Genomic DNA, 24,735 nt, shown 5'->3' on the forward strand with positions numbered 1-24,735 from the left:
ACATTCTTTCTGCAAGTGCAGCGCAGACATTGCTGAGGAACGTGTGAGGAGACACCACCGACGTGGCAGTGACACGCAACCAGGAGACACCATGGCTTGGTCAACCCATCGGCTGGGGGCTGGAGCACAGCAGCACACGCTGTTCTGGTGGTCCTTGCGTGACATCTGGTGGCCAAAGAGTACCCTGGGAAGATCCATCTGACTCAAACTGCACCCAAGGAACCCCCACAGCCCCAGGAAAGGCCATGAGCCACAGCCCTGCTAAGAACCAGGACTTAAATGCTCTGTTTCTGATGTTCATTCTGGTAAAATGATCAAAGGGTGAATTTGGGAGCTGGACCTTAATGCTCCCTGTTTTCTAAATAGTACTGATCCCATCAAAATAAATCCCAGTCCGTTCTGAAGGCTAGGACATCCCATCTAGGGACAACCAATTGCTTACAAGAATTGTAAGTGGCCATTAATTCAAGGCATTGCATTTTATTACTTAAGAATATTTTAGCTACATTCATGTTCTAAAGGAAAAAAAACTTCTTCACCTGAAGAGTCATCTGCCAGAGAACAAAATCCAAAACTCTGCCAAAAATTCTGTCCTGAAGACTCTTTTCTGCCCATTAATAATGAAACAGAAGTATTTCAGTATGCAAAACTGAGAGCAGATCTCCTAAGCCAAGTTTCCTGACTGAAAAGTGAATATACTAATTCAAGAATTACCCTAAAACTCTCTGTACTTCAGACTTCTTTAAAAACAAGATGAAAAACACCAACCCCCCCAAACCTGAAACCCCCAAGAAGCCAGACCTGAGAGGTGAGCTGGAATCTACTGGATTTGTAAGCGCCTTCTCTTGGAGCAGCCTTGTGTTTGCTGTGGAGCAGCAAAGCCTGCCAGCTCTTCAATGGGCTGGAGCTGTCAGAGATGCTGAGGATAAATTGTCAAGCCCCAACTGCCCTAAACAAACGCGATTTTCAGCTGAACACTGCAGAGGGAGTTTCTTCCTTTGCTGCAGTTGCTACCTGCATTAAGTTGATGTAAAATGCACGGGCTTGAAGCAAGACAGAGTGTCCTTTTGTGCAGAGCAGTGATCCCTGCAGAAGGCATCTCTTCCCTGCATTTCTCTCCCACTCATCTCAAAGGTTTCCATAAACAAGATGGCTCCTTGTCTGCATCAAGCTCTGTATGTACTATAAACATGACCTGACCCACATTATCCAGTTAAATACATCTTTTTTAAAGCTCAGTTTCTCCCCTGCCCTTCCTCCCACTACACATTTATCACAAGGTGGTGCAAACAGATTCCCCAATGGATTTTTGATCCCTCCTCCTCCCAACCACTTCCCAAAGTTGCCTGTAAAGAGCCCCAGGTAACCTTAGTGTTTACATATGGTCTGGAACCTCAGAGTGCCATGTTAGGGGAGATGAGTTACCAGCAATGTTGAAATTAAACCCAAGAATTAAGAATTCATCAGAATTTCAGGCAGGAGCTGGAGTGGCTTTGCACATGTTCTGCCGACTTGTGTTGAGAGAAAACAAACCAGTGGATTTCTCAGGATATTTCACTCCGTTTACAACAGTTTTTAGCTCTATAGTTTGTAATATTACATGCTCTGAAATGAAATTCAATCCCCAAATCCTTCTAGCTGGTTACTCATAAAACCCATTAAGTTCAGGCATAAGCAAACCAGACTCATCTTTTTCCCTCCGAGTGCCTATTACATATAAATAGTAATTATTGTTCCTGGCAAGGCTCTAGTGTCTCTTCTGATTCTGTACTTTAATGATCTGATTTCTTAGTACTTTCCACTGAAGAATATATTTAACAAGCATCCATGTTTCCTCCTCCATGATAGGATTTTTAAATTATGAATGTAATAAAGACAATGATGTTGCCAGTCTCATGATTAATAGCTTAAAGAGACATTTGCTAAGCCTTCATTCTCACCATTATCACAAATTCACAAGCTGTACAGCTTTGTAAAATGTGGCAAAGACAAGATTTAACTCTATAGTTACAGCAAAATCCACAAGCAATACAAGAAGGGCATTAGTGTAGCTTGATCTAGAAAAGCAATTTAAGTCCTATGTGTTCTGTTGACAGATGTATGTTTTTTAAATGCCACCACAGAAGAAAGTGTCTAATGCAAGATTTCCACCCTTATTTATGCAATGGGTGACATCTCCAATCTTGTATGTTGTCAGAACTTAAACCACAGTAAGTTATATCACTGCGAGACAGAGAGCATCATTAGTGTTCAGCTCAGAGTTATTGAACTAATCAACTGGAGAAGGTTCTCCTAATAACACAATCCCAAAACAAGCTGCTACAAACATTCCCTCAAACATCACATTGGTTGCTTTTAAAATTAAAATGAAACCAAACCGCTGAAAGAAAACAGGGTTTATGGTAAAACTCAATTTTATTACTTCACAGGAACATGGGCTTCATTCAATGCAAGAGCACACCCACAGCGCAGCCGTTGCTCAGTGGAGTTAACTCTGCAGCACTTCCCAAGGTTTAAATTTTCATGTTGAACTGAGTAAATGCTACAGTAGATAACGCCAATCAAAACTCTGAAAAAGTAAAGGTAAGTTAAGCACTACGCTGGAGATTCAACACGAGCCAGCAGCTCTGTGCAAGCCTGTCTGGCTCGGTGATCAGTGCATGTGAAACATTCAAAATACCACCTTCACACTCAAAGAGAGCCAGGTAAGAACAGAACAACTGCATATTAGACAGCACAAAGGTCCAGCCTCCATTCTGCAAGTACCAGCAGCTCAGCAATAGGCATCTCTCTACTCACCTTGCAGAATCAAGGCCACGCTCTGCATTTATTGATTTGTATCGGGGCACAGTCATTTAAAACTATAGATTAAAGCAAACAAAATGGAAACTGATAATTCATTTTCAATTCTGTTTAAGGTTTATTACAACTCAGGTAGCTTAAATTTGTCACGCACGAGGCAGAGGCTTCACCAGTTCTGGGACTATTTGTATAAATCAGCACAGCAAGACAATCTCTTTGGAACAAGTCGTGAAATTTAAGCATCCGCCAAACCAGTTCAGAGTGATTTATGAAAATCTGAAGATCACATTAATGGAATTGCTAACAGCCATAACTATATCCACATAAATGTGCCTCTCATAATAAAAACACTGTACATAGTTCTGAATGTTTTAAGAACTAGTAAAATGACTACAGATTATGAAGTCCATCTCCTTTAAGGCATCAAAGACATTCTCAAGGAGGAGTTAATTAGTCCAGTTTCACAGGATACACCATTACAGAGCCTGAGATTCCAACTGCCTGTGATTAATTTCAACACTGCACCAACATACTTTGCTTACATTAGATCTGTTTTCAATTTCCCCTCCTTTTTTTTTTCAGAGGCCCCTCACTGGTGTGTTCACAGCTGGAAACTCAAGAGCAACTCCTCTGTGCTGCCCCATAACCAACTGGAACACTTGTCAGGAAACCTCTAGATGACAAGAAAGCACATACGAAGTACTTTCCAACATGCATGTTTCCCCACCCTGTTCCCCAGTTCACAAGGCAGCAGATTCAAATGCAAGCCCCCTCCCTTCAAACGATCTGGGACACACATGCACTTGCTTCAAAGCACCCACGTTCAACACACAATTCACAGAAACCCTGGGTTTTGGCTGATGCTGCTGATAAAGGGATCGTGATTAAAGACTCCTCAGGATCTCTCATATAGAGCAAGATGGATACCCACCAACCAGCAGTAGGCACCAATCCTTAGGAAACAACTGTCAGTAGTGCAATGTTCCAGCACATTCCCATGCAGTGAAAAATATCCATCAACAAGGCAGCTTGCACAAAAAAATAAGGGTCTTTCTTTGAGGCATTGAGCCTCCCAGGTTGGTAGTCTCACAGGACACCTTTCAAGCTTCCTTACCAAATTGCTCAAGTTCGGAAAATAAAAGCAATTTGCTCATGCAGTTCTGTGTTCCACTCCCTTTCTGCCAGGAGTCTTACTTGAGAATAAAGCCTCACTTGCATGCACCCAGAGTGGCACCACCTCCACATCTCTTCCTGGCCACCCAATTCATTCATTCTGGGATATACATTCTGTGTATTCATTCATACTGGGATATACATTCAGTGACAGGTTATACTGAGGTAAGAACTCCATCCTCTGGGTTAGCTGTAGACTGGATCAGTTGTCCCACCACGTGGCAGAATAAGCATTGGAACCGTTCATGTGACACCAGCGTAGAGAGATGAGAATGGCAGCACTGGCTTATATGTGCTACCCCACAGGAGAAACTACATCCCAAGTTTCAATTTTCATGGAAGTCAGCCTCCACTACTTGCAAGCAAGAAGGTGCTGCTGTCCTGTCAATAACACCTCAGGGAAACACAAATAAACCACGGGCTGTGGGGTGCTCTGCACCATACAATGGGCAAAGGTATCGTGCCTGTCTGGGTCTTAGGTTCTTTCTGATTCATTAAGTTCCTCGTTTAAATTATCTAACCAAGTGCTTAAGGCTTCCCTTATCTTGCTAAATTAAGCCAGTCCTTGCCAGCTGCCAACAAGGGGAAGTGGGAACATACAAGGATACTGCAGGAACTCCTTCTCCAGCACAGCACAGTGTGCACGTGCTTCCACTTCCTGGCCTGTGCCTGGCACTCCTTCCCTTCTCCCTCCCGTCATCTAGGAGGGATTTGCACCTGGCTCAGCTCAAGTCTGAATTAATTTGCAAGACAGGGAAGTCAAAGTGGTTTTCCTCCATCAGAAGCCAGGGCTATGGACGGACACAAAGTGAAGCTGTGCAGCACATGATGCTTAGCAATGAAAATACTTTTCCTCTGGGCTTATTCCTTTATCTGGCAGCAAAACACAGCAAAGACATTTGCTGGTGTAGCAGTGCCAGACAACAATCTCTTCAAACAGAAGTAGCTCTCTTCAGCGAGGAGCACATCATAGTTTACAGGCCAAGGTACAAACCCAACAGATCCACCTCCCTCACTCATCCTTTGCCCAGCACAACAATCCTGCAAAGTTCAGAGCCGGGCTCACAGGCTCCCACCCCTCAGGAGCAGGATGACTTCACCTCGCTGTGTTTGCACTGCACTCACAAGTACTGTTACTCCCAGCCAGACCCATGGGTGCTACTGAACGCAGACAAAACCAGGGATGTTGGAGACAATCAAACAGCGGATGCAGCAGAAATGAATTAATTTATATTTGAACAAAAGCAAAAGCCAACGGGAGGTTAAAGACAACAAGCTTTGAAGACAGAGCTGAAGGGAGAAATGGTACATTTTCACTGCATATCGTGGATCTGAGAAATGACTCAAAGCCATCTGAGATGTAAACAGTTACAGCCAAAGAGTTTATCTTACTATCTAAGCTGTGACTCTTCAGGGCCAGCTTTATAATTCTCCTTAATGCACACATTATGGAGACTTCTGCAGCATCTAGGAACTTACCATCCGACTGACTCAAGACTTCTGTACTTGCTATTACACAGACAAGTGCTGAAGCTTTATTTGTGCAAAGGCTGCTTTTTATCTATAGGGACAGGCTGATAATGACAGCCAGAGAAATGCTAACAGAACAAACTTTATTAGCAACTTGAACTATTTTAATAAGGGGTCTTCATAATTAAAACTGCAGATGAGTTTGGACACCCTAAAACGTGGTATTCAGTATTACACAGCCACAACAGGGACAATGGAACTATCAAATAAGTTCTAGCTGTTCTTTTTATGGCATTGATTTTTTTTTTTTTGATACATTCAAAGCATTATTGCATCAGAAAACATATCATGCATCTTTATGTTTCCAGACAAATTCACCTGTATTTGTCATTTCTAGCTACATCTCAAAGGTGCACCAAATCTACCATTTCATGGTTTTAGTTGCATGCTTTGCCTATACGCATGCTGAAATAATAAATATTAAATACAGGAAAGAACGTAAGAGAATCAAACTGACATTAGGAATATTCTACGGCAGCTCTGTTATGTTCTGCCAATTAAAGAACTCTGCAAAAAATTGAGGTAACAACAGTGGCCACACCACTCAGCTGAGAATCGCTCAAAATTCATGGAAGTTTTCAGAAATTCAAGTACACAAACACCAGCTGCAACTTGTCAGAAATGCCAGAGAAATTAAGTTGGCTGCATTTTATTAGTCTATTAGCTGGCGTTCACACAGCTCCTTGTAAATCCTTTTTCTCACTCGGGGCATATCTTCCTGGGAGAACTGAAAAGGCTGGTCTAAGGCGAGGCACTTGCAGTACTGGGGAAAAGGAAAAGGCTTAGTTGAAAAAAAGGACATTTACTACATGAACAATACAGGCCACTTATTTTTAAAAAGGAATACTCTTACCTGGAGCACAAAAACCCCACAGTCACTGTCATTTTTCTGTTGTGGAATGCACTGAAAAGAAAAGAAACAAGCAGAGACATGTCAGATCCTTATCCTTTTGTTCTCTAACTCCTGCCTAAAGTCCAAAAGGAGATTCAGCATAAGGATCAGTTGTCTCATGATCAGAGCTGGCTGTTCTGCAGCACCAGAAACTGGAGTTGTAATTGCTCTCATCCCAAAGTTTGCAAGGTTACACTCAACACATTGTTAGAATAACACCTAATTTTTAGAAAAATATATTGTGTAGGACAGAAAATAAATTACAAGTCTTTCTTTCAAGTTTATATTCTTTTAGTGACCTACACAGAACAGCTTCTCAATTAGTTTAAATAAATGTTTGTACAGCATTATCTACTTTACACAGGACAAAACTATATCAGCAAAGTCACACAGGCCTAGAGGAAGATTACTCTCAGCATCCATGCTACCAGCAGGGGCTTTCCTCCCCCAGCCACACCAAAAGGTTTCAGAAAACATGACAAATGGTTCATCACCAGGCAACAGGACTGAGCAAGGCAGTCTCAAATGATAACTTTCAACCATCATTATTTCCTCAAACATGCTCAATTTTGATATGCAGAGCTAAAAAGTCACAATCACTAGTGCTATTATGTCTCTGGCACTTGAAGAGGCAAAGTAATTGTTTTTTCTCAGCTCCCAGATCTTCTGCCTCACAGAACGCAGGAGGACAACTGACTGCACAGGTTGTGCATGAGTGCAGAGAGGAATAATTTCATCATTGTATCAGCATCTAAAAATAAACCTGTGCAAGGAGGGAGCTGTTGGAAGTATGTCTAATGTGCAATGACCTGTTTTATATCTTTGGAGCCATTACGGGATGGCTACACAAATTACATATTCCCTCATTTACACTACACACAAGTTATTCCCTTTTATTGTTGCCAGACTTTGTTTACTCATGATCAAATTCAATGTGCCACAAACAGCCCTGAAGACCAAAGCCCTCTATCCACAGCAAACATAAAAAACCAGCAGTAGCAACATCAGCCTGTTCCCTCCCTCACCAAAGCCCATCCATTTGGCATTCAGAACAGCCCTTTCAGGAGAAGAGGTGCAGCTGAGTCTCCAGCTCATTCAGTCCTTGACCTTGTGTCAATATGGGCACCAGCTGCAGGTTTTGCTGTGCATATATTTAATTGTCCAGAGAAAGGCTTGGATCCCCAAGTCATTTGCAGAAAGTGCTAAAGCCCTGGTGGGAGCTGAATGAACATCAGAGCTGGAATTCCCATGGGTAACTACCTGCTCTCCCAGCACCCTCCACAGGGGCAGCATAAACCCATTTACTACTTGTACAAATATATTAATTTAGAAGCAGCTTCACGAAATCTCCCCAAAAAGTCAGACCCCAGGGCTCAAAGTGCTGCCATTTACCTTTGTCACAGCAGTCTGCCAACCCTGAAGGAACTCGGGGCGATTCTTCTCTTTTGCTTCAGTCAGCAAATACTTTCGAATGTTCTTTAAAGAGGAAAGGGAAAAAAAGCAACATTATTCACTTGCTAAAGAACAGGAGAGAGACTGCTTGGCTGGTATCCTTTTGACAATGAGGACAAATTTCAGGTGAGCATTAGGAGCTAAGCTCAAATCTAGAGGTAAAGAAATGAACTCTGGTGGGTACTGTGCCTGCTACCATCAAGGCTCATTTTGGTCTGTCAAGGGGAGCTCTAACTCCCCTCAGCTGGACTGTACACTGCTCTGTTTCACACCAGACTAGCTGTGGCACCCAGGCACAAGGTTAGAGTGATCCCAGACATGCAGAGAAAAACAGAGCAGCCTGGCACGTGTTCTTTCCTGGCTTACTGGCTGACACCAAGGCCCTTACATTTGATACGATTGCATTTTCCTGCTGGAATCTCAATACAAAATGCTTGAGTCCTACAGCTGATCAACAAAGCTCCAGGGAGAGTTTTAGTGACATACAGGAAAAAAAAAATAGGCTGACACAAGCGAAGAGAAGGAAGCAAGATAAATGAGACAATGGTCTTGGGTTAAGCAAATCCTTCTACTTCTCTGTAAACAGGCTGGGCACTTATAACACAATTTAAACACTGCAGCACACGAATGTTCACCTCAGTGTGTGGATCACAGTGAATTTTAGGGTATTGCTCCCCTCCTAACCTTAGAACAGGCAAAAATAAAAGTTCCTCATGTCTGTGAGACATTCAGGTGCAAACGCCTTGCCTGGAAAGGGATGGGAGAGACTACATTGAAAGGCTGCAGGAGAGACTGTCAGGCTGCTGAGAGGGATGGCTGGTTTATGCTGCACATTCACAAGCCAGAGAGCATGAGATCTCTTGCTCCCAGGACAAACATTAGCTTCATCCTCAGCAAATGCCAGCAGGCATACTATCTTCATTCAGAAGTCCTAGCTGGGAACTCTCCTGGGTACAATAATTACTACTCTTCTGTAAGCCAACAACTACACAGTTAAAAGTAGAGGGCTGCTGCATCAAGCAAGCAATTAAGTTGACAAAATTAGCTTTTGTAAGAGGGTCATTACAATTTGCTAAGCCCAGCAAAAATTTCCTGGCTGCTCTTTATCAGAAAGACTGATAATTTAACTCCAGTGTTCAGGTTGCAGCCCTGAAAGGTTGCTGGGTTATAACCAGAGGCAAACACCCTGTTTCAGTGCAGGCCAAGGAAAAAGGCAACATGCTGTTAATAGCACGGTAACACATAAACCCCACTGGGCAACACTACAGCATCTTCAGTCCTGTGCTCTCACCCAGGCAACCTATCCTCAAAAGGACCACAATTTATCATTTATCCTAACCACAAGTCCCTTAACAGATGAAAGAAATGCCCTCAGTCTCCTTGGGGTTAGTCTGCTTCCCCATGGCTCTGGGCTTTGAGCTCTTGCTTTTTGTGGGAGTGACAAGACAGAGTCACCAAAGCTGTGCTGATTACACGGTCAGGCTAATTGGGCAATAGGCAATCTGACCTCAACTCCCAGCTCTGGTGTGACCCTCGAGGTCTGTGCTTCAGACTCCTCAGCAGGACAGGCTGATTCTCATTTCATACACAGCAAGACAATGACAGTCTTAAAAACATTTAAAGTTTATGGCTGAACAGAAACAAAGGGGGAGTGTTTTGTTTAAGTAAACAGTTCAAACTTTGCAGACACAGCTGTCACTCTTACCTCTACACAAAACTTAAAATGAATGCCTTGGGAATCATAAAATGAAATAATTCGACTGGGGATGTTCACAGTAATGAGGGACCAGTGGACTTCCAGGTGAATAGGAATTAACAAGAGTGTCTTTTTGAACAAGTCCACCTGGCAAAAAGAACAACATATATTAGAGAGAGTTCCACAGGCAGAACACAGCAAAGCAAGAGATTAATTGTATCCAAGTTTCCTTTGCCACTCCACAACTGAAATCTTATTTTGCCCCCTCCACTCCTTCACCACAGTCTTCACGTTTACCTAATACACAACTTATTAGCAGGCACAAAAATACAGTTACAGTTCAGAAAGTGGCTATGGAACCTTGTACAGTATCAGAATTAATGACTACTGTACTTGTGATAAAATCCTGCTCACGTTGCACTGCAACATCTGTGATGAAGTGAGATTTCTCAGGTAATGATGGCAATACAATTGAGCCTCAGTTTAGGTTAGCTACATCTCTTCAGTAATGACACTTGTCTAGTGTGAGCACCACTCATTTCTATCAGAGCTGCATTGTGGGTAGGTGACAGACTTTGGGGCTGTTGATGAGAAGCTCAACACAATGCAGCAACGTGCATTCACAGCCCAGAAAGCCAACTGCATCCTGGGCTGCATCTTGAGCAGCGTGGCCAGCAGGTCAGGAAGGAGATTCTGCCCCTCTACTGCTCTCTTTAGGAGACCACACTTGCAGTGCTGTGTCCAGTTCTGAGGCCCCCAATGTAAGAAGGAGATGGACCTGTTGGAGCAGGTCCAGTGGAAGCCAAAAAGTCGTTCAGAGGCCTGGGGCACCTCTGCTTTGGAGACAGACTGAGGGAGTGGGGGCTGTCCAGTATGGAGAAGAGAAAGCTCCATAGAGACTTTATAGCACCTTCCAGTACCTAAGGGACTACAACGAAACTGGAGATGGACTTTAGACAAGGGCATGGATTGATAGGACAAGCAGGAATGGCTTTAAACTGACAGAGGACAGGTTTAGATTAGATATAAGAAAGAAATTCTTCCCTGTGAGGGTGGTAAGACCTGGGCACAGGTTGCCCAGATAAGCTGTGGTCGCCCCATCCCTGAAGTGTTCAAGGTCAGGCTGGACAGGGCTTGGAAGGCTGAAGATGTCCCTGCCCATGGAAGGGGGATGGAACTGGATGATCTGTAAGGTCCCTTCCAACCCAAACTATTCCATGATTCTATGGAGAAGCTGTATACAAACATCCCACAAAACCAGCAAGTTTGCAGTTTGACTCCTTCTGCTCTAACAGGCTCTGGGACTTGCCAGAAGAAGGCAGAGGACTGCAGAATGCTTTGGTGAACAGAGAAAAGAAGGGGAAGAAGGTAGAGCAGATTCATCCTTTCTCAAAGCTAACTTTGTAGCAGATGTACTGCGGTCACAGGCAAGCAAACAAGGGAAAAGGTCTTGAAGTACAGAACAAGTAGATCAGATGCAGCACCCCCAGTGTCTGTATGGCAGATGAGCCCTTGTGCTTTTGGAAGCCAGCCAAGCCAGGGCCTTTCATGATCCTCCTTCTCCTAGCTCCTCTTTAAATGAGTATCTAATTACTGGGGTTTTGGTGGCACAGTCCAGAAAATAAGCAAAAATAGAATATTGAACTAAATGAACTCATCCTGTGGGAAGACTTCTATGCTTTTTTCCTTTTCTTTTAAGCACTGTGCAATTTGAACAGTACATAATTGCAACACTACTGGCAAAGGCAGGTCTTTTGTAGGAAAGAAAAGTCTATTTCTTGAGTAACAATGGGAAGTTGAAAAGACAAAAAGGTCTGGGCATTCACAGCAGTTATCAGCCGAGCCTGGCTCACAACAGTCCTTTGATTGTGACAAGCATCGACCCTGCTCCCACCTGCAGAAACTGCTTCCTGACCGGATTACAGCACACTCGCTACACAACGATCCATCATTCTTGGAGAGAAGCAGAGGGATGTCAGCCAGCAGCAAGCTGAGACCACAAAGGAAAACTGGAATAAGAAAAATGAACTACACCTTCTGTGATGTCCAGCAACAGCAGAGCCACACGAAACTCAAGGGTCCTCATGTGGCCCTAGTTGTTGGATTACTGCAGTGTGCAGAAGAGTAGAAACAGACAGCCAAACGTGGGGTCTTTAGTAAGAAATCATGTGCAGGAAGAGCGGTGGCAACCCAGATTCACTTCACCAAGACAGCAGAGTCAGCTCTGTGTCATGACAGTGGATCAGGAGTGCCAATCTGATGGGTGATCAGAAGGGACAGACACCAACAGGAGCTCTGAAATCACTGCAGCCAGAGCCAGAACGGGATATCCTGTATCCCAGGAGAGAACACCTATAAAACATGGTACAATACTCTGGTGTGTTTGAAGAGCAGAAACAAATTCCCCTTAATTGCACATTGCAGGATGAAGGAGTCTACAGAATGCTTCCCACAGAAACTGCTTAGTTCTCATTCTTGCTTGAGAGATTCTTCAGGAATTTAAGTGTAAATGTCTAAACAATTGACCTGCTCTCATCGGGTACCTCTCAGCAACTGCAATACAGGTGCTTTCAGAATCTACCTTAATCCTGGGGGTTTCTACAAAACTTGGGTTGCTGGAGAAAAAAAATGTTTAAAAAATAGTATGTGGGAATATTAAGCGCTGATATTCCATCTCTCTTTAAAGAGATTTTTAATAAATTATATGAATAGATTTTATATTTGGATAATGAGTTCATCTCTAGCATTTCACAGATGTGTGCTATTTAAGTACTTCTGCAGAAAGATCATACATTCAAACATGGCCTTTGATTAGTCTTGCCTCATCTCCCATATTAGAAAGGACAAATGTTCATAAGAAAAAAAGAAAGAAAAAAAGAGAGTACTTCTTTTTGCATTAGCTGCCCCTGAAAATATCACACCCATTATCTGGTGTGGGTTCTGGAAAGCAAGATGAATTCTGTTCTTTCATGAGAACAAGAGTCTGGCTTTTTAACCATGGGTCTCTTTTCTGCTTTCTAGTACCTGGTATGTGTTACTTGGGGTAACAATTTGATTCTGTCAAAGAATGCCAGTTTGAGATAAAAGGAAGAAGCAGAATTAAGTCTGCTCTCCTGTAGATTAGTGTACCTGGCACTGTCAGGAGCAGTAAGAGACATTTCTTGCAGTTAAATTAACAACTTGCATGAACATACACAAAGAGATAACCTCCCACTGAAGATTTAGCCATTCCAAGTACACTCTCACAACATCCCCGTACTAACTTGGATAGTGCCACACTATCATTTTCATCACGCCCCTCCCCACTTTGTACAGCTCCTTTGCTAACCCATCCTTTGCAAATAACACACTGTAACCCAGCTTCAAGTTAGTGATTGAGGCCAGCCCAGCAGAACCCAAGCACTGATAACACCGTGTTAAAGGTACCTTTTTAGTCCATCGTTTTACCCCATTATATCCTTTGGTTACGAGCTGTCTATGAAAAAAGCTGTTAAAGAAATGAACCTAAAAAGAGAGAGAGAAGAGGAATGAGCACAGAAATTTTCATGCACAGTCATTCCCCTTCCCCCAGGATAATTTATACAAAACAACTTGTAATGAGGCAATATTTAATGCAGGTTTAGAAACTGAACCCCAGTAGGGACAAACAGAGGCTTTGCCAAGCCTCAACTATTGCTGTTCTTCAGCAAGCTAATAAAATAAGCCTTATTTCCCCATAATATATAATGTGAGCCACTGCAGCATTTATATTTACATTTTTGTATCTCCAGGCATATCATGTTTAATTTTTTTGTTGGGGACGGACTTGGGAGAAAAACACCAGGACAAGGAGTTTGTTTTTGTTGTTCTTTACAGGGATCAAGGAAGAGAACACTGGACTGGAAAAGTGGGGGTGGTGGAGAAGGGAGTAACTTCTGGCTTTAGTTGCTGGAAGCTGAGACTCAGAAAAAGAAAACTGATCAAAACTGTTATGAGATTTAGTCCAACAACATCATCTTTGGTATTCAACTACTATGACCAGCTCCCAACAAGAACCATATTCTGCTATTGAGTAGTATTTTTAAAGTATGACAGAACCATTTGGTAAGTAAAAACCTACATTTATGACCAAAAAAATGTAGGCTTATGCAAAAAAAAACCACCTAGCTCCAGATTAACACCATTATTCCCTGTGCTTAGCTTTTTGCAATTATAGGAACAGATTAATACAAATAGAAATCTGCAACATCTGTTTTTAATAATTCTGCTAGTGTAGAGGTGGTAGAAGGCTTGAGTTGTTACTTGAAAAAAAAAGTTAGAAAATTCAGCATCTGAGAACAGTCTAACACCCATTAGCTATGCCTACAGACTTCAAAACCACATTCTGAGGTACCAGAACAAAATCTCCCATGAGGATTTCAATTATGCACTATGAAGAAAAAGCAGACACAAGCAAACAGATACAATCTCCAATACCCCAAGCCTAGCACACACTCAGGAAATATGGAGAATACTAATGAAGAATCACCATCACCTCCAATCAAAGCAACAATACTCTTTCTTCTGAGCTTGAAGATTTTAAGAGTTACATTGTGCAGAGCTCATCTAAGAATGGCTTTGTTTGGTTCTTCCTTTGTGGTCTCACCTGAAAACTGTTCTGCCCTGCTAGTAAACAGATGGGTTTTTATAATTGTCACTGCTGCAAATTTAGTCACAGAATGGGAGGGGGCTTTGTTATCTTGATTACATTTTTTTTATTGCTTTCTTTTTCTCAACAGCCACCAACAGTTAGGCACTGCAGTTGCAAAGCTGAAAGCATTCTGGTGAGGATGCACAAAACAGAGTCCTGCAGAGTCAATACTGCCAAGGAACCAAGCAGCTCCACACAAATTCACATTCACCAGGCAAGCAGCTGACACAGCTTGAGCTGTTACAGCCCCCACAGCTACGAGGTGGGCGGGAGGGTGAGTGCAAGCAGCACATGTGCATGGTTCAGATGCTAGCACTCATGGTTTGTCATCTCAGCAGAAATCCATCTTCATCAGAAATTTCAGCTGAAACACCAGGCTGGTGAGCAAGGACATGGATACTGCACTTTAGAAGCAGATAATATAGAAACAGAAACCTCTAGGGAAGAAAGGAGAATGGGATGGGCCAAAACAGGGCACACATCTTCTACAGGTACATCAGTGACATTAGGCTACCACAGAGACCACCTGCAGAGCTAATACAGTCAGTTCCTGAAACAAGAGCAACAGCACTGAAAAGCGAAAACGAAAGGCAGAAAATCTAAGCAGCCCACAGCAACAAATTATAATGGAACCACTCAGACCATTATTGAGTTGAATCTTGATTCTGTATCTGAACTGTGCAAAGCTTCACCCTTCCCTCTCCATCTCTCATTAGATACATTTGCATAATAACAAAACCCCCTCACCTTTTCAGGGACCGCATCCATTACGAGTTCACCATACATGTTAATTATCTGAAAGAGTTAGTAAATAGTTAAATACATACATCACAATTTTTTAAGACCCAAATTTGCAAGTGCCCATAAAACATAGGCCCCTATCCACTTACACCAGCAACATGGAGAGGAGCCTTTAAAGCCACACTGTCTGAAGGACAAGCACTCTGCAACTAATAGTGGTCAGCCTGGAGAGAGACTGTAACTGGCTGCTTGAAGTCTGCCTCAATCTTAAATGCAGTTTAATTCAATTTAAATCTACTGGTGCATGCCCTGAGCTCTGCAGCCTTCCTGGTTTTTTGGCTGTGGGCCACAGTTTGCTATTTCACTCTGTCATTCTTGTAATCTGCTCAAGCTGGGGATGGGGAAAGATACTAAAATCTGTATGGGTAGCCACTATTTCATCAAAATAGTGCAATATCATTTCTTCAAAAGCAAACAGTCTAATTGTGACACCTCCTAGCTTCCAGACTTACTGCACCTGTCACTGTAAAAGCTGCCCACCACTCCTTTTACTTGACAAGTGTAAAGTAAGGACAGTCCACCTGTATTGTCAGCAGAAGGTATATAACTGATACTCTAATATAAATGGGCTAAAAAGGGTTAGGGAAACACATAAACACCAAGCATCTCTGACCTGGTCATTCAGCCAGTTCTGGCCTTCCAGTGTAGCCAAATCATCCATATCTAGCATGTGCTTATTATAGAAGACCCGGAAATTGCAAGTGGAGGTTTTTGGATGTTTTTCCCGATACTTCATGATTTCCCTGGTTATAAAAGGTTTTCTAAAACAGGATTGAAAAGGTAGAGAAAAATCAAGTCAAGGTCATGTCAAACGCACTTCTGGTCTGCTAGTTGTTAGATGTGGAGCATGCAGTAGCAATGCAAGTGATTTGTCCTTTACCAGGTGTACAATGTGATATTGCTACACACCTATGGGAGAAATCTTCATTAAAGACTTCTTTTAATCTTCCCATGACATCTTTTTCACAGAGTGGTACTAAACTGCCATATTTCTTCATAACTTCATCTAGGAATCCTTTAAATATACCAGAAAAATGAAAATGCAAACATATCAAAACCTTCTGAGTTCACCAATCCAATAAAGCTCTCAGTTCTTACAAGTACAAGCAGCAGTCATTCTGCACCCAACCAACATGCAGCACCAAACATGGCAAGTATATATTTAAGAAAACTCAACTCAAATTGGCAACATTAAATAAAAGCGGGGTAGGGGAAGAAGGACAAAAATAAAAATGCATTAATCTGATCACTCAGCTTTACAGGAAAAGATCACCCCTGTTCTTGCTATATACACACATATCTACAGCAAACTAATTATACCAGTGCTAGAGAAGAATCCATCCCCTTCCCTACTTCAATTAGCATTTTAAATCATTTTACTGCAACGTGAAAAGCCATCAGTTCCTGCAACAGGTTTCACTGAAAAGCCAGTATCCTGTCCTTATGGCAGGCAGAATGACTCTCCTCAAATGCAGGCAGCTGGAGCTGGCAGTGTTTGCAGCCTGCTCAGTTCCGCTGCCGCACCACAGTGAACAGAAAAGACGCCAGACTCCCAGCAAGTTTAACTCCTTTACCCTTTATCCTAGGGATGGCATTTAAAGTGACACAGACAGCCCTGTCAGCCTGTCACTGCTCAGGGAAGCACTGAGCAGCCACACCACCAGAAACAAAGATATTAACTTGGAAGTAACGAAGAAATGAATGCTGGAGGAATTGAAAAACCTAGGAAATAAGACTTTTTTCTTTCTCAAACACAAGACTGGAATGCTGGAGATAGAAATTCCACACAGGCATCCAAAACCACTTTGAGAATGAAAGAGAATGGAGAACAGGATTTCAACACTTGCTAGTAAACAAGAGAAAAAAGACCAAGTTGTCCAGCTTTCTGAAAATGAATTTTCAGATGCAGCAGAAAATATGTGTTCTGTGTACAGAAAGCTGATGTGTACAGAAAGCTGGATCTGAGATGGCAGAGAGCATCACTGGATAGAGCAGTGTGTGCTTACTAAGGCTTTAAAAACACTTCCTGGAAACTTTCAAGATCAGGATAGGAAAAACCAAGATGAGAGAAACATTGGACAGAAAAAGTACCAGAAGAACAACAGTAAGAACAAAAACTAAAGGAGACAGAACAAGAAAAAACCCAAAACACAATGAGCTGAGAATAGCAGTGAAGATGTAACAAGAAGTGCAACAGAGGGAAGGGTGGAAGGATTGAAGAGCAAGATCAAACCACAAGGAAGCATTCTTCATGGGAAAAGAACCTTCCTTGCAACTCTGCCACATGCCTAACTTTTATCCCTTACATCTCAGTACACTGTGACAAGGAGGACATTTCTCAGTCTGGTTAGAAGTCTAGATAGACAGTGCATGGGGCTTATGAGTGTACCTTACTCTGTTTTAATATACAAAAATTTTAAAGGCTTTTTATTAATATACAGAGGAAGGATTGTTCTTGTCATTACAACCAGGAGCAGCAGCAGACCTTCAGACCTCCAGCAATATACTGACCTCACTTGGGCTGGTGTAACTCAAGGAAGAGAATACAAAGTTCAACCCTGGGGCAAAATCAGATATCCATCATGAACAGGATTTACCATGGGGCTGTTTGATACCTAATAGCACTTCTGAACGCACTAAGCATTGCAGCCCATTAACATCCAAGTTCAGCTGCTGCAGAGAAATTCAAAACCCGAGAGCAGCCCTAACACTTGCACCTCCTCCATGTTTCTAGCCCAGGAACTCTTGCCAGGTTAGCACTATCTTTTAGGGTGCAGTTAATTATTAACAACACTCCTAAACACATAAGAGCTCCTGTACAGTTATACCACAACTAGAATTCTTCTTTACAGCTTTTCAGCTGAGAAAACTCAGAACTACTATACTGTCAGACCACAAAACCTTAACCTTTGCCACCCTGATACAGCCTTGGCTCTTGCCTGTTATAGAAGGACTACATCTCTTTATCTGATGGACAAACTTTAAAACTCCATTGCAGAAGTGGTCTGTTCACTGGGTTGGCACATTTTCTCTCAATTTCTCACAGAGCATCTGTCCTTGCTGGATCACATAAAGCCAGTCACAGAGAAAGAGATCCCACACTAACTTGCAGATATGGATGTGGAAAGCTAACTCCTCTCTTGAGATTCACTGTCTCCTTCATATTTTGCTTTAGAGAAATCAATTGCAAAATTGAAGGACAAAAAGGCAGAAAAATCAGAGCATGTCAAACTTCAAACAATTCCTTTAACACTCGCTGACACCAGTTTCAAGTTTATGGGACCCTAAAAAGCCAATTTCTCCAAAGGAAGTTATCAGAACATCTCTGAAGTTACACTGATGGTACAAGAGGGCACAACGTGTTAGCTTACTGCTTCTTACTCTGTGTGTAGAATGCTGCTACATATAAATAAGACACCAATTACTATTTTTATCATGTTCCTCTTTGGAGAGACTATTGAATACTGCATGCTCAGCATAGCACAAAAAAAACGCCAAAGCCTTTTTGCTGAACCTTTGCTAAGATTACTCTTGCCTTTTTAAAAAATATTGTCTCATAAGATTCATTAAACCTACTTAATGAACAATTGGAGACAAAACTAAGGGACAATGAACAATATTTGACTATTAAAACCTGAGTTTAAGTGATTTAATTTAAGACTAAGAGCAAGAGAAGAGAGTATTAAGGTAGAAGGAAGCATTAGAATACCTAGGATTTTCAAAAACCAAATTAAGAGTAACAATTGTCAACCACTTAAAAACTTGAACCTCTTGATTCCACATGATAAGACATTTAAAATTTCTATCAACAATTTTCTGCAAAGATTCCAATTAAACTACATTGTATTCTCTAAAACAAAATCTTAAAATAGCTTGTCAGATAAACGTTCATTTGTCCCTCCTTCATGCAGCTCTCCTCTTTGCAGCCTCACTTCATCAAATGTTATGCTAAGTGACCTTTACAATTCACAGTAAGAAACCATTTTTATAAAGGAATTAACACAACATGTAAACTCCACAATACATGCAGCAGTTTTCAGGAACTCCTGGATGCCCTAAGGTATTTAAAAGGTATACCACAAAGCCACGTTGCCAACTGCTCATCAGCCACCCGGGAAGTTTTCTGACTGTTCCTTTTGCCTCCTTTCCGAGTTCCTGATTTCAGTCCTGTGCTTTCTGGTGAAGGCTCCTCAAGAGGACTTTTACAGTAAGGGTGATCTAGTAATTTTGAACTAAAAATGTCCAAGTTTAAAGAGCCTTCTACTTCCATCTGGCTAGAGCTGTCCTCATTCTGTGTCAGCTCCATAGATAAAGGTCCATTTGCAAAATTATCACTGACATCAGAATCCTGCGAGGATTGCAACAGTGTCATTCCATCTACACCCACAACCTCCTTGGATTCTGCACCATCTTGATCTGAAACAGCAATTTCTTTTCCTGTCACAGAGATGACAATGTCAGAGCAATGATCCTCTGCCAGAGCCCCGTTGGTCTCCACCTGGTGCAAGGTTTCTGCTTCTGGAGAAGCTCTAACATGCAGTTCTGGTGGGACAGCATCCACACTGCCATCCTGCCCTCTGGATTCTGGATCCTCAGAACACGGCTCAGCAGACACATCCTGTGTGTGGCAGATCTCAGGTGCACATATTTCATTCTCCTCTCCTAAAGGTTTGGGTGTATTATCGTTCATATCTGATAAGCTGTACCGCTTCCAAAGACGGTTACTTTTAGATTTCCAGGAGGAAAACAAATGACACAATCCACTTTCAAAATCTGGCTGAAGTGTTTCTTGATGGTCCCTTGTAACTTTCTGCACCAACCTTCGCTTGATTTTTCTTAATTTGCAAGCCTTGCCTCTTGCTCGAAGTTTCGGGAATTTTATGATTCTATACCAAAACCTAATCATAGAAAGTTTCTTATGCATCATAAATAAAAATCTCTTTTTTACAGTATGATGGTTAAATTTGGACCTCTTTAGAGCTGTCAAGGGGCCACAAGTTCCATTCCACACCCTTTGCAACAGCATTTCCTTTTACAGTTGTTTAAAACTACCAGGACTGTGTTGCCCTCATTATTGCTCTCCTCCCCGCTATACACAAAACCACCTTTCTTTACAGGTAAGGCAGCACCTTCCAGCAAACCACATGAGACATAATGGATATGGCCAGAGATGCTATTGAGAACAGCAACAGTTTCAAATTCTTCATTCAAGGGATGTTCACTCTGAAAGGATTCATTGTTGAGTTTCCTTACTGCTTCTCCAGATGAGCTTCCAGCTTCGCGATAGGGACAGGATCTTTTTGCTCTCAGTAGTTTTGTAAGGAAAGCTGTATGATTCAACAGTAGGTTTTGGACAAGTTTCTGCATTTAGAAGCACATCAGGAGCCCACCTGCTTTGGAGCTCAAGTGTCCTCCTTCTGCACCGCAGTCTTCTGTACAGTTTGCTGTGATTTAAGCTCACAAATAGCTGAGCACTCTGTCTTTTCTTCTAAGTTAGGAAAAAGTGCTTTTGGAAGCAGTATTTCCCAAGCTTCCCAAAACCAGTGGTCCATCTTCCAGACTCGGCCAGCAGCTGACTTCTTTGCCAAAGCAGATGTCTTTTATGGCTTTTCATTTTTCTGCTGCATTATGATCTTGAAAACCAGCTGAAAGAATAAGGGAAATTAAGTCAGTGTTATCTGGACTGTAACATAATAGCAAAACACTAAGGCACATTCCTCAGGCCACATGCCTATCGAAAATTCCACCCCTCCTCCAATCACAACCTCAGATTCCCTAAGACATTTTCACTTGCATCAAAAGGAAAAACAAGCAATAGTTGCAATGGTTCGGTGTGTAAACAGGCTCTCCTCATTTACCTTCCCTAAGGTAAAGCAATAAACAGGTAATTCCCACCCATCCCATGCACCTCTCTAGCCTGAGGTTAAACCTCTCTTGCTGCCCAGGCCGTAGGGCAAGCACAGTTAACCAGCTTGCCTCAAAAGGCTTTTGAAAAACAAAACTTTGAAGTCCAAGTAATCAACAAGTGTGTGCAGGTACCCCACCCCACCAGCGCTGTACAAAGGAGCCCTTACTCTTGTGCAATAACCGTGAGCAGCCTCTGAAAACACTTCACATGCTCACACAAAGTTTTCCTTTAAAGGAACAGCAAAGCACAAACAGCCACAGAAATTTTGATTCTCTGACTAGATAAAGAATGACACAGTTTACTCCTGGATTGCTCTGTATTTACAGCAACATCTCACTCCATATGACACCACCACTATCAGCTTCTATAATCAGTGTTTATCTTTGTGTTAACAAAGCAGTACCAATGCAGCACAGCAGTTAATCATCTTCAAAATTCCTTTCCCCACTAAAAACCTGCATCTCGAAGCGTTCAATAAGGATGTATCGGAGACTACACAAGCATGTAAAGCCTGCATAGTAATATCTGTTTATCTTCACTATGTAGCTAAAAATATTAATTGAAAGTTAGAAGAATCCAGAAATACAAGGGGAAGGCATAAGGAGCACACACAACATGGGATGCCTCATGCAAATTACCCCAGCCTCACCATGTACATCCCATCCTGTATTTTACAAGTTTGTATTTTTCTCAAGTTCAGAAATGGACTTTGTCTTGCCCCTCTGTAAGTCAGAATAAGTCTGATAGACAGACTATTATAAAAAGTTTTGCCTTAGCCATGTCTGTCCTAATCATTACATATAGGCTGCTTAGCCTATATTTTTTTAAAAAATAAGTCTATAATTGAAAAAAAAACATTAACAATTGGACTTTTAAGGCAAATATGAATGACACCTGCAAAACCAGGTATTCAAAGTCTGACTTAAGAAGCTCTTCTCCATTTTTCATTCTACTCATCTTAGACGTGAACAGCAGTTGGCATTTTTAAAATTATTTTTTTGTGGAGGAGAGGGGAGTGGAAATGCAGAGAGGACAAAGAATATAATTTATCACTTGCGTAAGATATTCCCACCACACAGAAAACTGTCCAGAATTCACTGGACCTACAACCTAGAAAGAAACCTGTCTACCTCCACTGACAGCTTAACAGTAGAAAAGCACTGCAACAGGCCCTGGCTCTTTTGTAACCCTCTATTACTCACCACACAACTAAGTTATCAGAAAAATCAGGACATAACATCTCATCACACCAATTTTCTTGTACTTGCTCATCTAGCACTTACATATTTCTCTACCCTAGATGTAGTTTATGCCTGCTTTTCCACTACAAACTCTGCATGTCTGTCTATTGTGTGCAGCACCTACAAAACATTCCTTGAGTGGCCTCAGTAAACATCAGCTAAACCACAGGCTTGCTAGGACAGCTTATTCCAGCCACACTTCATCCAGGCAAAACAAACAAACCCAGCCAAATCTCAACATTCTCAACAGAGCCCCATACACAAGGGGCTTCTGCCAACACAGAGAGTGCTGAGAGCTCCAAGGAGAGCACAGCAGATGAAAGCAAGGGTTTCATCTTCTTAGGCTCTGCAATAGGTGCCACATACCTGCCAGTTTTTAAGAACACTCCTGAACAGTTTGGAGTCATTGCCTTTCTCTTTGCTCTCCCACAGCCAAGCCCAACAGCCTCCCTCCATGGACACTTCCTCAGACATGGAACAAGGGTGAGCAACCACTGGATTTCTGAGCAGCCATGGATTACGCAGGAGCTGAAATTCCTACAGCTGCCACCGTTCCACCCATAGGAGACTGAACTAATGATCACAGCAGGAAAAACACTGAACCAGATTCTAGCAAAGCTAAGTCCTGGTAACAAAAAGGACCTGAGGCAAACCTGAGTGGAGACAACAGTGGTGCCACAGTTTCAACACAATTGCAACAGCAATGGAAATAGATCATTTGCTCACTGGTGTCATGAAATCCAGCTTCTTAAAACTGAAACAAAGGAAGATGTTAGCAAAGCTATTCTACATACTTGATCTTATATTTAATTTTTAACTTAATCATTAAAATTGCTTCAATTATAATTTACAGGATTAAAAAATATTTCATGTTTGTCTGTGATGCCCATGCCAATTTCTCCACATTATGAAATTTTTCTATACAAAAAGGTTTCTCCTTAAAGTGTGAATAAAGTTTGAGTAAGCCATTTAATCCAAGTGAAGTTTTCTTGCCCTCCCCTCTCCCTTTTCAAACATAATCAGTTTTGAGTCTGGATCCCCTTAAAGCAAAGGCCTCCAAAGAGCAGTTAATCCCAGTCCTAGGAGCTGAAACAGTTCCCTCTTCTAACGGCAGTGTTACTCAGAGTGACAAAAGATGATCCATATGCAAATATTTAATTCCAGATGCTGCTCGAAGAACTTACTTTCCACCAGTGCTACAGGAGTGTCACTGGGTTTACTTGGCACCATAAAGCAGCAAGACAAAAGGAAAGCTTAGAAGTGCACTGATAGAAAAGGAACTGAAGTGAGCAATGTAAAACAAAAAATAAAGCAAGCACCACCCAAAGTTTAAGAACCTGAAGAGAAAGTGAAATATTCGCCCCATTCATTGACACAGATGAAAAACCTGTGAACTGAAGAACTTGCACCACTAACAGAGTCATCTGGCTAGTGTAAGCCACACCTCCACTGCACAGGGATGCTGCCAGTACTACATCAGCAAACCTCAAACCCAAAAAGCCCAAGATGTAAACGTCCTAAAGACCAAAAGTGAAAGAAATTTATCGTAAGTCACCCCTTTAGCTGTGTTTGACATACCATCTGCAAATGGTTAAATATTAAAAGGCACAGTCTCTTTTGCACTGGACAAAGACAACCCCAAACTGTTACATCTCTGTATTAATGGCAGATTCTGATTATAAATTTGTTTTGTACTCGAATTTTTAAAAAAATATATTTGGGAACCACTCAGTTTTCAGAATACTTATCCCAAGAGCTCTGGTAAGCTACAAGCAAACATGACTGGCAATCTGACATCAAGTACTGCACACTTGCATGGGAATGGGGAAACATGAGGCCCTTGATCCTTTATGAGTAACAAATCCAGTGGCACACACACACACACACACACACACACTGTATTTTCCTTAGATCAATCAGCAGATCACTCCATTTGCAACTTACATGGCTGCAACTTACATCACCTTCAGTGAAATTAGGTACTGTAAAAGACACTGTACATTCATATCTCTCATCCATTATGAGCCTCTTAGTTTAACCACTCATTGGTTAGACTCCTTGGCAGTCCTACTTATTTTTGGCAGGTTTAGAGACCCCAGGTTTTAACTGAAAAGCACAAAAATGGGAAAGGCAGTCCCAGCAAATGCTGCTGACAAGACCCTACCAAAGGTTTCTAGCTGACACCTGAACTGTCAGACCACAAAAACCTTTTGTCCACACAAGTGGAGAACAAACCCACAGCACTGCAGAAGAGCTGCTCCTTCATGCTTGGATCACCACAAGCCATCTAGGGCTGTGTCAGGGTGCCCAGTAGGTCAAGAGTCATATGGAAATTCTTCTATAAAAGAAGCTTGTTTTTAAGAGCATCTGTAATGTAAATAAAGCAAACAGCCTTGAGAGCGCGGCCTTGTGCAGGCAGGAGTAACTCATGCATCACCTGCTCCCATGGGAGGCAGTTCTTACAACACCCAGAGTTCAGCCTTTCCCAGTGGAGATCTGGGCAGCTCCCAAAGACAGGAGGTAAGCAGGAAAGAGAAAGCCAGACTGAGACTATGGTGTGCAGCTGAGACA

The 24,735-nt window shown here is 42.0% G+C and overlaps 1 protein-coding gene across 1 annotated transcript; it reads right to left on the reverse strand.

Moving 5' to 3' along the window:
- Positions 1–2,896: 2,896 nt before the first annotated feature.
- On the reverse strand, positions 2,897–20,138 carry SENP5 (SUMO specific peptidase 5). Its single transcript, XM_069024954.1, has 9 exons — positions 19,093–20,138; positions 15,925–16,030; positions 15,629–15,776; positions 14,962–15,009; positions 12,972–13,049; positions 9,555–9,692; positions 7,790–7,873; positions 6,359–6,409; positions 2,897–6,268 (listed from the first exon to the last, which is right to left on the reverse strand). Exons 1-9 carry the CDS (start codon positions 20,039–20,041, stop codon positions 6,158–6,160), a joined length of 1,713 nt encoding a protein of 570 aa, XP_068881055.1. The 5' UTR covers positions 20,042–20,138; the 3' UTR covers positions 2,897–6,157.
- Between the last annotated feature and the right edge of the window lie 4,597 nt (positions 20,139–24,735).

The sequence above is a fragment of the Aphelocoma coerulescens genome, chromosome 9, assembly GCF_041296385.1.
Source record: "Aphelocoma coerulescens isolate FSJ_1873_10779 chromosome 9, UR_Acoe_1.0, whole genome shotgun sequence".
NCBI lineage: Eukaryota > Metazoa > Chordata > Aves > Passeriformes > Corvidae > Aphelocoma > Aphelocoma coerulescens.

Coding starts and splice junctions, on each gene's coding strand:
- SENP5 (XM_069024954.1), bottom strand. CDS start 20,041: ATGCTGTTGCAAAGGGTGTGGAATGGAACTTGTGGCCCCTTGACAGCT. Junction 6,410..7,789: donor GGCAGACTGCTGTGACAAAG/GTAAATGGCAGC, acceptor TTTTCTTTTCAG/TGCATTCCACAACAGAAAAA. Junction 6,269..6,358: donor GTGGGGTTTTTGTGCTCCAG/GTAAGAGTATTC, acceptor CCTTTTCCCCAG/TACTGCAAGTGCCTCGCCTT.